A 13,872-nucleotide genomic window follows, 5' to 3' on the forward strand; every position below is an offset into this window, starting at 1 on the left:
GTTTCAGGGACCAACTTGCTTGAAACAAAAAGACTGAAAAAGTGAGCACTCAGCTCAAATGACCCTTGGCCAGATCTCCCCTAGGCAGAGGACTCCACAGCTCTAGCATTTGGGAATGGGCTATTCTTTCTGCGTAATTTGCTATGTAACATAAACTACATTGTGTGTGTGTGTGTGTGTGTGTGTGTGTGTGTGTGAGAGAGAGAGAGAGAGAGAGAGAGAGAGAGAGAGAGAGAGAGAGTTTAAACTCACCCTGAGCAGCAACCACACTTCATTACATTTTTATTCCCATGATTGAAGGTGATGATGGCCATGGTTAACTGTTGCTATTAAGAGAGAATTAAAGCCAGGTATGGTAGCATATGCCTACAAGCCCAGTACTCAGGAGGCTGTGACAAAGGACTGCCAATAATTTGAGGCCAGCTTGGGCTGTGTAGTGAATTTCAGTCTAGCCTGGGCTACAATACAGAGAACATGGAGGGTATGGATAGTCAGTTCTGCCTGAGGTGAAGCATTACCAGGGAGAACCCCGGAGGCAGCCAGCCAGGCAAGTTCTGGGTCACCCGAACACCTCCTCCATTTCCCATCTTCGTGGTATTTGCTAGGAAGGTGCATCCTTGGAGGTATTTAGTCAGGTGATCAAAGAGCCCTCTTCCCTGAGACTGGGAAACGCCTCCTTAAGGAACTTTGCTTAGTACCACATTCTCCTTCTGATGTGAGTGGCCACTGCTGCCTGCATTTCTGTGGGCTTCCCTTATACAGCCTCTCCCAGATGCCAACTTGGTTGTCCAAGCAATAACCTAGGGAGCTGACAGAGGCCACAGCCTCCAAGCCAAGAGATTAGTTCCAATCCACTGAAAATTTTCCTCGCACCCAGGCAATAATATATTACTTCAAAACTCACAGGCTCAAAGGTGACAGTAATAGCCAAAAAACCCTGCTCAGGTTTGAACAATTTGAACAGCTAACGAAGCCTGGCAGCATATTCACAAGATTGAGAAACCACATCCCCCCCTTCATTCTGAAGCTTCCAGGATGTCATCATGAATCCCATCCAATCACCAAGCCAAGAGAGAGAGCCTTTCTGTGTCCTGCTGCACAACATTGCTGCTCAGAGAGCGCCTCTCTGTTCTGAATGGACATCTGTCTTGACAACAGCCACCCTTGGGTCTCAGGTCCACCCTCAGCCAAGTAGAACGTGTCTACCCTTTTCCATGCAGCAACCCTTCAGACATCAGAAGAGAGCTTTCCTTCCCTGCACGTTTCTCTTGAGATGAGATGATATCCCCCTGACCCCACCCTTAGCTTCCAGGATCCTATCCCAGGTTCGCTCCTACCCTTTATCCCTCTCCTGGAAACCCCCTTTCGCCACCTAAAAGTTCCTGTTCAGAGTGGTTGTAACACCATGGCTTTCCTGCTGGGCTGAGACACTTTCCAAACATTCCAGAAATTTGTTATGGTCCTGGCAGCCAAAACCACAAAACCCAGATCCCAAGAACATGTTCAAATCATCCCCTGGCTGGCTTGGCCCATGGTAGACCTTGCTGGACACTATCCTTTGGTCGCTGGGATGAATCATGAGCTTCTCTCAGTGTTGCTGTTGGCCACCCCTCAGTGCCGTGCGTGGTGAGACAGGCACCGCCCCGATACCCCGAGTATGGAAACCTGAAGGCACAGGCAATACCAGCTATCCCATTACAATGCCCAAGTGGCTTGTCCCACTTGATGGGGAGTGAGTCAAGATCAGGGAGGTCCTGGGCATCATTTCAGGATTTCCAGCAAAGGGTCATCTGTAAGGGCTGAACCTCCAGAGTCTTGCCCTCTAGTTAACTCAAGGACCCCACCCTGAGCACTCCAAGTCAGCTCTGCCTGGTCCATAGCCTCACTCCAAACAACCCCACCCTCTTTCATGCAAAAGCTATTTTCTCAGGGTGCACCACACCGGCACTGTTCTGTACCCTAGCACAGTGCCCCCTGCATTTCTCCATGACAGGGCTCTAGTCAGCTGACCCTGGGTCAGCCTCTAGACTGGAAATCCCTTGAGAGAACCCCCTGGCTCTGGCTTAGCTGTGTCTCGGTCTTAGCAGAGAGCCTGGCACAAGGCAGGTTCTCATGCGATAGGGAGCTCCTTTGGCCTGCTTTGTCAAACTGTCCATGTCTCCATGAGAAGGTGGTAAATGAGCAGTCTGTCCTCTGGAGAGAGCCAGGGAGAGACCATCAGAGCCTGGCTTTGCTGTCTCCATCACAGTGGGACAGCCCGTGGGAAACACAGTGCAAAGCCAACAGGCTCCCAATGGATCCCTTTCTTATCTTTCTATGTTTTTCTTTCTTCCTTTATTTCATTCCCCCTTTTCTTTCTTCCTTCTTTCTTTTCTTTCTTCCTTTCTTTCTTTCTTTCTTTCTTTCTTTCTTTCTTTCTTTCTTTCTTTCTTTCTTTCTTTCAGACAATATCTCTCTATATAACCTTGGCTGTCCTGGTACTCACTATGTAGATCAGGCTGGCTTTGAACTCACAAAGATTCACCTGGCTCTGCCTCCCAGGTGCTGGGATTAAAGGTGTACCATCCCCCTCCCCAGATCCCTTTCTAAATCTGCCAGCTCTGCCTCACCCTGGCTACAGGAGGTCTCCCCCTTCTCCCCAGCATCCTACACATCAAAGGCCCATCTGATAAACAAACATGGAGGAAGAAAGAATCATGAGTTGAGATGGAACCAACTCTACCTCCTCATAACTGCAAAGGGAAGCAGGTTTCCCCAACCCTGATTGGCCTCAGCAGCGAAGTGCTATGTGACTATTTTAATAACACCTCAGGAAAAGAGCCTGCTCAGTACACACCACACCCCAGAGGTCAGGGAGGCTTTGTGTAAGCCCTATGTCCCATGATGATGCCGGGATAGTCAAAAAGCCACCCTGGGAAGCCGGATCTATCCTACTGGCTTCAGAGGTTCCACACCCTCAAACAGCCTCCCCTTCCAGTCCACTTCACACAGAAACAGGCAACACTACCAAACACGTTGTCTAATCAGGAAGACCAGCCAGCATCTTCCTCCATGGTTTCCACAGCAAGCCACGGAGGCTCTGAGTCTTCCTCGCTCATCCCCAAAGTCCTGGACACAAAAAGACTGCTCTTACCTGCTAAGATGAAGATACCCACAAGAATCAGGAAGACCAGAAGATAGAGTCCCAGGACGGCATGCTTCAGTGCTGACAGAGAGCCCAGCTGGGTACAGCAGCCACCCATACGCCGTTTGTGACATGGACCTAGAAGAGGAGACATGGAACAGAAATGCTGTTTGAAAACAACCTCATGAGCCGTTTTTCTCTTGAGGTCTCGCCTCTCCCTCTTGCATATGGATGTTTATGCCCTTCTGCATATCGATAATACAGCCACCTCCATCGGGAACGTTCCAGGACCATCACAAGCTGCTCAGCTTTGTTCTCCACTCACCCTCTGTGTATAACCTGAACAGGTCTGCATGGCCCCCACAAACCCATCTCCAAGTAACAGAAGCACACTAAGACAGGCTTTCCTGTGTGTTCTTTACCAAGCACCATTATCTTGTGCAATCCAGGAGCATGGAGAAAAGTTAAAATAAGAATTGCTAAGCTCACAGATGCTCAAGGGATGAAAATGCTGTCTGCACATGCCTGGAGACCCGACTTCAATCCCCACAGAGAGAACTGACTCCATAGAGTTTCCATCTGACCTCCACTGTGCCATGCACACCCACACATACACATCGTGTGTGCACGCATGCACACATGTTTATAACGATTTTTAAAGAATAGGACTTGCAAGTTCCAATGTCTGCAGTGGTTAGCAGCAAATGGGAATGAGCACAAGGCTCTGGTAGACTATGGATGGGGATGCCTGCCCTGGAAGAAGTTGAGGGCTATGTAAGATCTAGAATTTTGAGACATGCTAGAACAGTGTTCTTAACCTTCCTAATGCCATGACCCTTTAATATAGTTCTTTGTGTTGTGGTGACCCCTCAACCATAAAATTATTTTTATTCCTACTTCATAACTGTAATGTTTTTACTGTTAGGAATCGTAATATAAATATCTGATATGCAATCCCGTGGGAGTTGTGACCCACAGGTAGAGTACCGCTGTGCCAGAAGGTGCTGCGTGACTCCTTATCTTTAATGTTGACAACTAATGAGAAGCTAGAAGCAGCGGAGTGGCATACACAAAACAGATTGGGAAGCCAAATCTGATCACCAGCTTGCAAACGTGGGCTTTTTAAATCTACCAAAAGCCATAGTAACCTCATCCTGTGCAGTTAGGCCTCTAGCGTCTGCCAGAGATAAAACAGTGACTGTTGTCATGGGCCTTACAGAGGGTGTGTTCACTTCCATGGGCTCGCATCCCACGTCAGCTAACTAAATGCCTGATGCATTGTTTGATTTTCTTGTTGTCGTGACAGAACACCTGACAGAAGCAATAAGGAAAGAAGATATTGTTTGGTCCAAGCACGTCATCCTCGTACGGTGGCAGTCGTGTGACATCACACGGCATCCACAGTCAGGAAGGAGAGAGAAATAAATGGTGGTGCTCAGCTGGCTTCCTCCTTTTTATTCAGTACCGGGATTCCAGCCCATAGGATGATGCTGCCCATATTTAGAGTAGACCTTCCCACTTCAGCTAAACTTTTCTGGAAAGACCCCCATGGGTACACCCAGAGGGGTGTTTTTAGGGTGATTCTACAACCTGATGAAGTTGGCAATCAAGATTAACCATTACAGCTGGGTGTGGTGGTGCACACCTCTAAGCCCAGCACTCGAGAGGCAAGGGCAGGTGGCTCTCTATGATTTTTTTTTTTTGTTTTGTTTTTTGTTTTTCGAGACAGGGTTTCTCTGTGTAGCTTTGCGCCTTTCCTGGAACTCGCTTTGGAGACCAGGCTGGCCTCGAACTCACAGAGATCCGCCTGACTCTGCCTCCCGAGTGCTGGGATTAAAGGCGTGCGCCACCACCGCCCGGCTTCTCTATGATTTTTTAGGCCAGCCTGGTCTATAAAATTAGTTCCAGGACAGCTAGGGTGGTTACACAGAGAAACCCTGTCTCGGGGAGGAAAAAAAAAAGATTAACCATTAAACCTGTCAATACAATTACTTGAGAGACTGAAGCAGGAGGATGGCAAATTTAAGATTGTCTGGGCTACATGGTAAGTTCAAGGCCAGCCTGGGTAACTTAGTGAGCCCTTGCCTCAAAATAAAAATAAAGGGTGGTTGGTAGTTCAGTGGTGGAGTGCTTGTCTAGCACGCGCTGGGCCCTAGGCCCCATGCTCAGCACAGCAAATAGCAGCTACTGTTAGTGATAAACCTTGCATTAGGACTCAGTAATGTCCTTCAAGGCAGTCCTTAAAAGCTCACACAGAGACCAGGGACTTACAAACCTCCCATGTCAATCAAGAGATGGAAAAAAAAAAGGGGGTGGGGGACACCTTTCCATCTCATCTCAGGACGGTTTATAATAATCAGTGTACGACATTCTTTTCAAAGCACATTGTCTCTATTTCACTCTCCGCTTCATGGAGGTGACAGGCCACTCCAGAGGGACTGTCCTCCACAGTCCAGTGCCACTAACTGGACAGGTACTGAGAAGGAAAGGGTTGGCAAGAGAGGCTGAAGTTGGTGAGGCCCTTGCAATCCCTTGGTAGTTTCACTGACTTTGAGAATCTTCGAGAGCTTGGTTTTCTCTCTTGAGCATCCTTACTAATTCTTGGCCTCTGCTGGTTTTGTTACCATGGGGAAATTGTGGGTGGCAATTGAGGCCTTTGGATCCAAACAGTCCTGGATCCTCAGAGGTGTTTTGACTTGAACAACATTTTCCCATTCATATACTCCATTTTATTGCAAACACTGCCTTTAAAACACTAAGCAGGACGATTGCACAATCTCACCATAAAACAGCAGGCACAACACAAAGCTAACTGCCAAAGAAATAAAAGTCGATGATCATTCTCCTCAGTCCTTAAATGTTAGCAAATTTTGAGAATCGAGCAGGTTTTCCACTAGCATTTGAACAGAGCACATCTTTTTAATTCACCTGAAATTTTCTTTCTAGAATGTTCCGTCTCTTTCCATACTAGGATCCAACTGGCTTTACTCTTGGATATGTAGGCTCTGGGAACACTTCATCTGCCTCTTCAGGTGAGAGCCACCAGCTTTCATATTGCCACTTAACAGAGAAAAGCCTGACCCCTGAAAGAGCCCAGGGCAGTAGGCACACATTGTATACTAGTACACACATGGTAGTTCGCATTTCCACAGTGGGAGTTCCCGCTGTCCTGCTCTGTGTCTCCCATCCCTGAGTCTCAAAAGAGACTAGGAGCAGGAAAATCACAGCCACACACATTGCTAAGTCAAGTCTAACCGTCGCCATTTGTGTGCACAGTGTTAGCTCGCCACAGTCGCCATTGTGTGCAGAGTGTCAGCTTGCCACAGGAGGGTGTCGCCTTGCGCATTGCATGGTAGCACTCCATTTTCTTTTTCATGAAAAAAGGAGAAACCCTGTTCCTTTTATCTGCGGCTTCTCCTTAATAGTGAGCACCCTGCCTATGACAGAACCCTTTGTCAACAAACACAAGGAAACTAGACCTTCCTTTGAGATGGTCTGGTTCTTTTAGGAAGTCTGAATTCCTTCCTATACCAAAGAAAACTATTTCCAATGGAGCACAAGAGGGGCTTCAGACATATTTCCACAAATGGTTGGACAAGCAGAACATGAATACCATGACAAGAGTCTTACAGAATATGACTTTGAGGGAAGGAAGAGAAAATAAGACAAAGACTAAAACATGGAGGAACTTTTGTTACTGTTGGTCTGTGTGTGTGTGTGTGTGTGTGTGTGTGTGTGTGTGTGTGTGTGTGCCAGAGGTCAGCTTTGACTGCCTCAATGCTTTACTTTATTTCATGAGTCCAGTCTCTCACTGAATCTGGAACTCACCCATTTGGCTAGACTGACAGGCCAGTGAGCTGGGGGAGGCTTCCCGTCTGTACTGGACTGCAGGTGTGCGCTGTCAAGTCTGGCTTCCGACGTGGATTGAAGGGGATCAAACTCAGGTTCTCATGCCTCTGCAGCAAGCACTTTACTGACTGAGCCATCTCCCCAGACCACAGAGAAGCGTGTTTTTATTGTTGCTTGCCTTTTTTTTTTCTTTTTGGCTAAGATCAAGTGAGGAGGCATATTTTTTGAGCAAAATCTCTATCTGAAAAAGATGGCAAATTTGGGACTTTCTTTGCATACCTATGACTTTCTCAGAAAACATGTGAGGGAGGTGCACACATCTGTTTGTTTTAGCCTGTTAGGTCTGGGGGGGGGGATTAACATATTGTAGTAGCTAACTGATAGATTTATGAGCAGCTACAGAAGTGAAAAGACATACATGAGAAAGAGACATGGCCTGGTCCTTCCTTGTCAACTTCCTGGTTCCTAGACCAGGGCTCAGTACACGTCATTCAACACGAGTTTGTTGAACAAAGGCAACCACTGCCCTCCAGTAGCTCCCACAGGACTAGAAGAAGGTGTGTGAAGAGTGACGTGGAGCCTCCAGAGTGAGCACTCTGGCGGAAGAGGAGATCATGATCTGAGGAAGAAACCGCATAGAGGAATCCCATGCCCGCAGGCCTAAAGGACAGGTTTGACCATGGATGGGGCTGATGGCCTCCTCTCCCTCCAGCCTCATGGTGACAGGAGCAGCTGTTGTAGATTCAAAAGCCGAGCCTCTGAGAAAATGTTCTTCCCAACGTGAGAACAGTTCTGAAGCGAGTCCTGGCGAAGCTGCTAGTTATTAAATGTTGTTGTTGTTGTTTGCAGCTGAAGGGACACTGGCGACCATAGTGATGGAGAAAATGATGAATGACGAAAGAGAAAAAGAAAGAAAGAAAGAAAGAAAGAAAGAAAGAAAGAAAGAAAGAAAGAAAGAAAGAAAGAAAGAAAGAACTTTCCAAGCCTGCAGTTCTCAACCTGTGGGTCATGACCCCCTGGGGGGTGTCAAATGACCCTTTTTCATGGGTCACCTAAGACACCGGAAAGCACAAATATTTATGTTGTGATTCATAACAGTAGCAAAACTACAGTTAGGAAGTAGCAACTAAAAATTTTTATGGTTGGGGGTCACCACAACATGGCCATTAAGAAGGTTGAAAACTACTTGAATCCAAGCTCTAAGAGGATTATGGGAAAGTTTTTCCCTCTGACTATGACCTCTGGGAGAGACAGCAGCATTTTGGAGACCAGGAAGTGGCCCAAGAGGTCAGCAGAGGGCAAGGCCAAGAGCTCTGAGTGAGTTGAAAACTAAACCCACATAAAGTAACTTAAAGAAAGAGCTCAGTGTGCCAGCATAGGAAATGGTGATCTACGCTCAGTATGCCAGCATAGGAGACAGTGATCTAGGATCAATATGCCAGCGTAGGAGACAGTGATCTAGTTAAGGAGCAGGTGGCTGCTGCTGACTGCTGGAGTGTCCCCATCCTTAAACATCTGCATCTCCATGCTCCCTGTACTATTTGCCTATGGCTGGGCACCCCAGGGTCTTACATTCTTGACAGCATCCCACTGTTGAAGTTAAATTTATTTAGGGAGAAAACTGCATCATCATCACAAGTGGAGAGTGAGTATCTTCCTAGTAGCTAAATAAATATCCCACTATTAAAATGACAAATACGCACTTGTGTGTGACTCAGTCACTTTTAGTGCTGCTGTGTTGAACATAGTCACCTTCTGGGAAACACTGACTTTGATGACTATAAGAAAATCACAATGTTCTTTAGGCGCTCAAGATTAAGAATGCTCTAGAAGGGACTAGGAAGGATAGCTCCGTCAGGAAAGTGCTTGTCTTTCAAGCATGGGGACCTGAGTTTGATTCCCAGAACATGAACACACTACCACCCCCCCAACACACACACACACACACACACACACACACACACACACACACACACACACACGAATTCTGGAAGGTAGTGCACTGAGGATTATTAAGTACATCAAGAGAACTATGCTAGAAACGCAAACACATCTTTCTAGCACTACCCTCATTCTGTGTAACTGTCAGCATGCACTTCTGTCCACTACACACACCCAGTAGGGCTTCAGGGACAAGACTTCAGAGACAATCATCCTCTTGTTTCTGGTAGCAGCAGGGCCTGGTGAGGTTCTCTATAGGAGTGGACACATGTGAGCACATTTATTTTTGCTGGAAAGGTCATCTCTTACATTTGCCTCATACAAATAAATAATTGGCAAATTCTACTTGGCTACAAAATGTACCTTGGAGCAAAATTTTGTTTTGGAAGGGCAAACGAAGGCTTGGTGCCCCTCACATACCCAGGATTTCTGAACACCACTTGGTGCCCACGTAGGTAAGCAAATCCTTGGAACTGAATTCGTTTTCTTCAACCTTCTGTAGGCTGAGATCCACCCTGGACAGTCTCATTCTGATCCAGTGATGAGATCACAGATCCAGGGCACAGAAGTCTATGGTTCCAGAGTAAAACACTCGTCATATCAAAAGAGAATGTGAAGACACATTCTTGGACAGAAAACAAACTCTCTATTGTAAGAATTCAGTTTATGAGGGGAAAAACATTTGATTTCTTTTTTGATAGGACATATTCAAAACAAGCTTGTCTTAAAGTATTTTATTATTCCCAGGGGTTAGAAGTGTGGAGTGCTCTCAATAATGGGAGCAAGAGCAGGCCCAACGAGTATCAGGCAGCCCAGCCCCGCTCCCAGCCCTGCCACGAGGGCAGGCATGGGTGTGGGGCTCTGTGCCGGGAGATTTAAAGCCTGTCTCTCACGTAAGAGCTGGGAGACATGTGAAAGTATTCCAGACTGTCCCTCATCAATATACTCTTCCCCTGAAAACAGAACTTTCAATTTCTCCAAATATAAGTTTCAATTTTTTAGTTGTAATTTTAGACCCTTTGGGGAGTTATCTGTTTAGATTTATTTTTCTCTCCATCTACAAGCACACTTGCAAGTTAAGTCTGATAAATCAGTTTTTTTTTTTTTAATCTCCAAAGTAACTGGGTGGGAACAACAGCACGCAGGGGATGGAATGATTCCGAACCCACCAACTTGAATTTAACAATCACGACAGTCATGTTCTTTGGGTCTCTTTGGTATTGGTTCCAGGCCCATAAACAGCAGGTGGGGCCCGTTTTATTGCTGGGAGGAACCCCAGTGCTCAGCTCATCCAAGGATCTCCATTAAACCTGCCCAAGTCTGACTTCATTAGGAGAAGCTTCATTCTCACACTGGTTACTCATCGCTCACGCTGTTTTCATTGTACAATGTGCATGATGAGAGGCAGCCCCGAATGACCTCTGTCTCTGATGCGGCTGCAACTTTGTGCCTTTAGGGGGTGGGGTGGGGGACCTCCGTTAGGCTTTGTTCATAAAAGTGAAGAGGACACATATGTGGCAAAGACAAAGTCAAGAAAAGCCTCTGGCCTGAAGTGACAGTGGGTTATGCAGTAAGTCTTACAAGGACCCAGGAAGGTCCTAAACATCTTTGATACAGTGATGCATACAGCAGTCTTCATTGTACATACTAGAGGAATCTCCCCAAACCCTTGAAACCTCAAGAGTGAACAGAAGGCCTTTTGTACTTCAGTAAGATAGTTGGGGGGCAACTATGTAGCTTTAAAATAAGCCTGGCCACCAAAAAGATCAAGGTACACAGGGAAGGACCAATGTGCAGCCCACCCCTAAACCACTAAGAAGGGGAAAGGGATGAAGGTTGATCACCAATAGCCAGTGATTACTCAATCATACTAGCTAATACAGCCTCCCTAAAATCCCCAAAATGCTGGGTTCTGAGAGCTTCCAGATAGCTGAATTTGTGGACGATGCTGGAAGTGGTGTGTCCCAGGAGGTTATGGGGCTTCTGCACCCCTCTTTTCTACCCCATCCTGCGTAATGCTTCCATGTGACTGTCGAGCACTGTCCTCGGTAACACCCATTGTAATAAATGGGGACATGCAACTAAAGTGTTTTCCTGAGCTCTGAGCCACTGTAACAAATTAGGCTGGAGGAGGGGCTCATGGGAATTCTGGTTTATAGCCAGGGTTAGAAACATACGCCATGATCTAGGGCACATGAATGGGCTCTCTAGTGGGTCAGTGTTGCGGTGGGCCCTCCCTCCGTGGGATCCGATGCTGTCTTCCAGAAGATGCTGTCAGAACTGAAGTAAATTGGAAGACAGCTAGCTGGTGTCGAGGTACTGCAGAGCTGGTGGAGAGGACACCCCCGACCCCCTTCCCTTTTTGATCCCCCCCTCCTGCTTTTTGATGGGCTGATCTAGAGTATTCTGTGTTGACTGTTGAGTGAGAGGGTGGGAGAAGAAAAGCCCCCACCACCACTTGGTCTGGTTTTCCTATGAGCACAGCCAACTGGGGTATGTGATCAGCAAGCATGGTGACCCGGCTTGTCCCCAGGCCTTGTTTAGTCCTTGGGGAAAATGGACCAGAAGAGGAGGTGCAAGGGGAATGGTGGATATAGAAGTGATCACCCCCATAATCCCAGGAGTCTGAACCTTTTACATCCATTTTTAAGAAAAGGAGAGAAGAAGACTAAAATGGAGGCGGGGTAGCCTGAGCTAATTCCATGACGACTTCATGGGGCTCTAGGACAGCTCCTCCTAATACTTCCAGATTGTCTTATAATTCTGTCCATTCCCCATAAAGTTTCTGTGTCCCAAGCCCTATTATCTGTTCCCAAGGTTACTCTGGATAAAGATTCTTTGAAAACAATGGATGGCTCGTGCTCATTTCCCACTGATGCAAGAACAGCCTGCTGGCTGCTGCGTGTCTGCTTTGAGAGCCAAGGCTCAGAGGTGGAAGAGAGTCCAGGGGTGGAGAAGAGCAGACAAGGTAGTCAGCTAGCTACTAAGATCCAAGTGGGATGGAGAGGGCCGTGGAGTCCTATACAAAGAATGAGTGGCTTGTGGAGCCTGGTGGGAGGTACCACTAATTTTGTCCCAAATGGAATCATATTATCTCAGGTTCACTTGAAAATATGTACATAATATATGTTTACATATATATATTGAATATATTGAATGAAGTTATACCACTTGTGGTGATAATGCTCTACCCAAGAGCCATAGACTAGCTAACAAAATTCCCAGTGTCTGGCATGGGAAACCTCCTTTCAAGTTGTTGGTCAGGGGAGTCAAAGAGACTCCCAGAACAATCTAGGCTCTTACCCTTGTTTGTCTCCCAGAACTTGAAGGTTAGACCTCATTGCTGAAGATGCCATGTACATTTGACACAAGACTCAAAGGAATAGAGGTGGAACTGACCTGGAAGCCACCTCCCTGAGGGGTAGCTGAAGACTCTACACAAGCTGCCAGGAAAGGAAACCAGTCAATAGTCGTACCCAGCTGTGAAGCCTACAGACCACCCCAATGACCAGCATGGCAAGATAGCCCCAAGGGTGTAGGAGTGACTCCTGTGTCTTGAGGGCAACCAACAGCCGTCTAAATTGGACCTTAGGCAAATTCAACAGGAGAGAATTGCTGTCTGGTATATGAAACCTAGTCAGCTACCAACTACCCGTGGCTGGTGAAGCCATCGATCCTAAAGGAGGACTTGGTATGCCACATCCCCAAGCCAGCACAGCTCCTAACAGCATCCTAAATACTTCTCCTTATGTGTGCTCCCAGTAAATGAGCTCTTGCTTCTTTTTGCAGCAGATGGAAACCATTACAGAAATCCATGGCCAATCAAAATGAAGTGGGCAACTGACCGTGGGGTGCCCAGCCCCAAGTGATCCCTCTACAGTACACCTCCTACACACACGGCTCCGAGAACACCACAGAAGAGAAGACAGAAAGACTTCAAGAGTCAGAGCGGAGAAGCTACACCCATAAAATCTCATAAATGTGGTCACGTAAACAGGGCTGGTCCAATGACAATGTGGGTGGGGGTCAGTCTCACAAGGCCCTACCACTCAATGAAGAGCTGTGGCAATCAATGGTGGCTGAGAGAAGATCAGCTTCTGCTAGAACAAGTGCCCTGTTGGGTAATCAGGTTAGTGGTCAGCCCTAAACAAATGGGACAAGGTGGAGGGGAGAGATGAGGGGGGAGGATGTAAATACAGTGCTCACTTATGAAATTCTAAAAAATAAAATTTAACTTAAAAAAATAAATGAAAGGCAATGCCCTTGTCTTAAAAGGATACTGCAAATACGGGGGCGTGGGGGGGGGGTGTAATGCTGTCACAGGGTGGGAGGTATGCTGTCTAAACGTACAGGGTCTCAAAAGCACTGGCCTAGGATTCTGCCTAAACGCAGGCCAAAAGCTCCTCTTCTTGGGCTGGGGAGTTGGCTCAGTCAGAAAAGGGCTTGCTCTGCAAATGTAAGGACCTGAGTTCACCCTAGAACCTGTGGAAACAGCTGGAATAGTGGTACATGCCTGTAATCCCGGGACAAGGGGAAGGAAGTCAAATAGACCCCTTGGGCTTACTGCCCAGTTGTCCTAGCCTGCCTGGTGAGTTTCAGGTCAGAGAGACAAACAAGGTACATGATGCCTGAGGAACAACACCAAAGGTTGACCTGTGATGCAGACACACAAGCATGCACATACATACACATGCATGCACATACATACACATACATACACATGTATGCACACACACACCCCAAAACAAACAAACAAAAATCCCAGAAGGTCACCAGCTTGTAGAATAGCCCCAAATGCCAGTAAAGATCCCAAGTTCCTCTCCTGTCCCCTGTCAGATGCCTGAGCTGAAGATGTTTACAAGGTGAACGTGGAGGACTCAGCCAGGTCTACATCTGCATCATCATCATTTCCAGACCTGTAACACATCCCCTCCCCCCTGCTGTGATGAGTGAGCTGA

General features: G+C 47.0%; 1 protein-coding gene across 1 annotated transcript in view; it reads right to left on the bottom strand.

Annotated features, from left to right (window-relative positions):
* Scara5 (scavenger receptor class A member 5) overlaps positions 1-13,872 on the bottom strand; it is an 86,623-nt gene that overhangs the window by 61,692 nt on the left and 11,059 nt on the right. The window contains exon 3 of the mRNA XM_059273452.1: positions 3,134-3,262. Within this exon, the coding sequence (XP_059129435.1) occupies positions 3,134-3,262 (129 nt within the window). The remainder of the gene's footprint in view (positions 1-3,133; positions 3,263-13,872) is intronic.

The sequence above is a fragment of the Peromyscus eremicus genome, chromosome 9, assembly GCF_949786415.1.
Source record: "Peromyscus eremicus chromosome 9, PerEre_H2_v1, whole genome shotgun sequence".
NCBI classification, from domain to species: Eukaryota; Metazoa; Chordata; class Mammalia; order Rodentia; family Cricetidae; genus Peromyscus; species Peromyscus eremicus.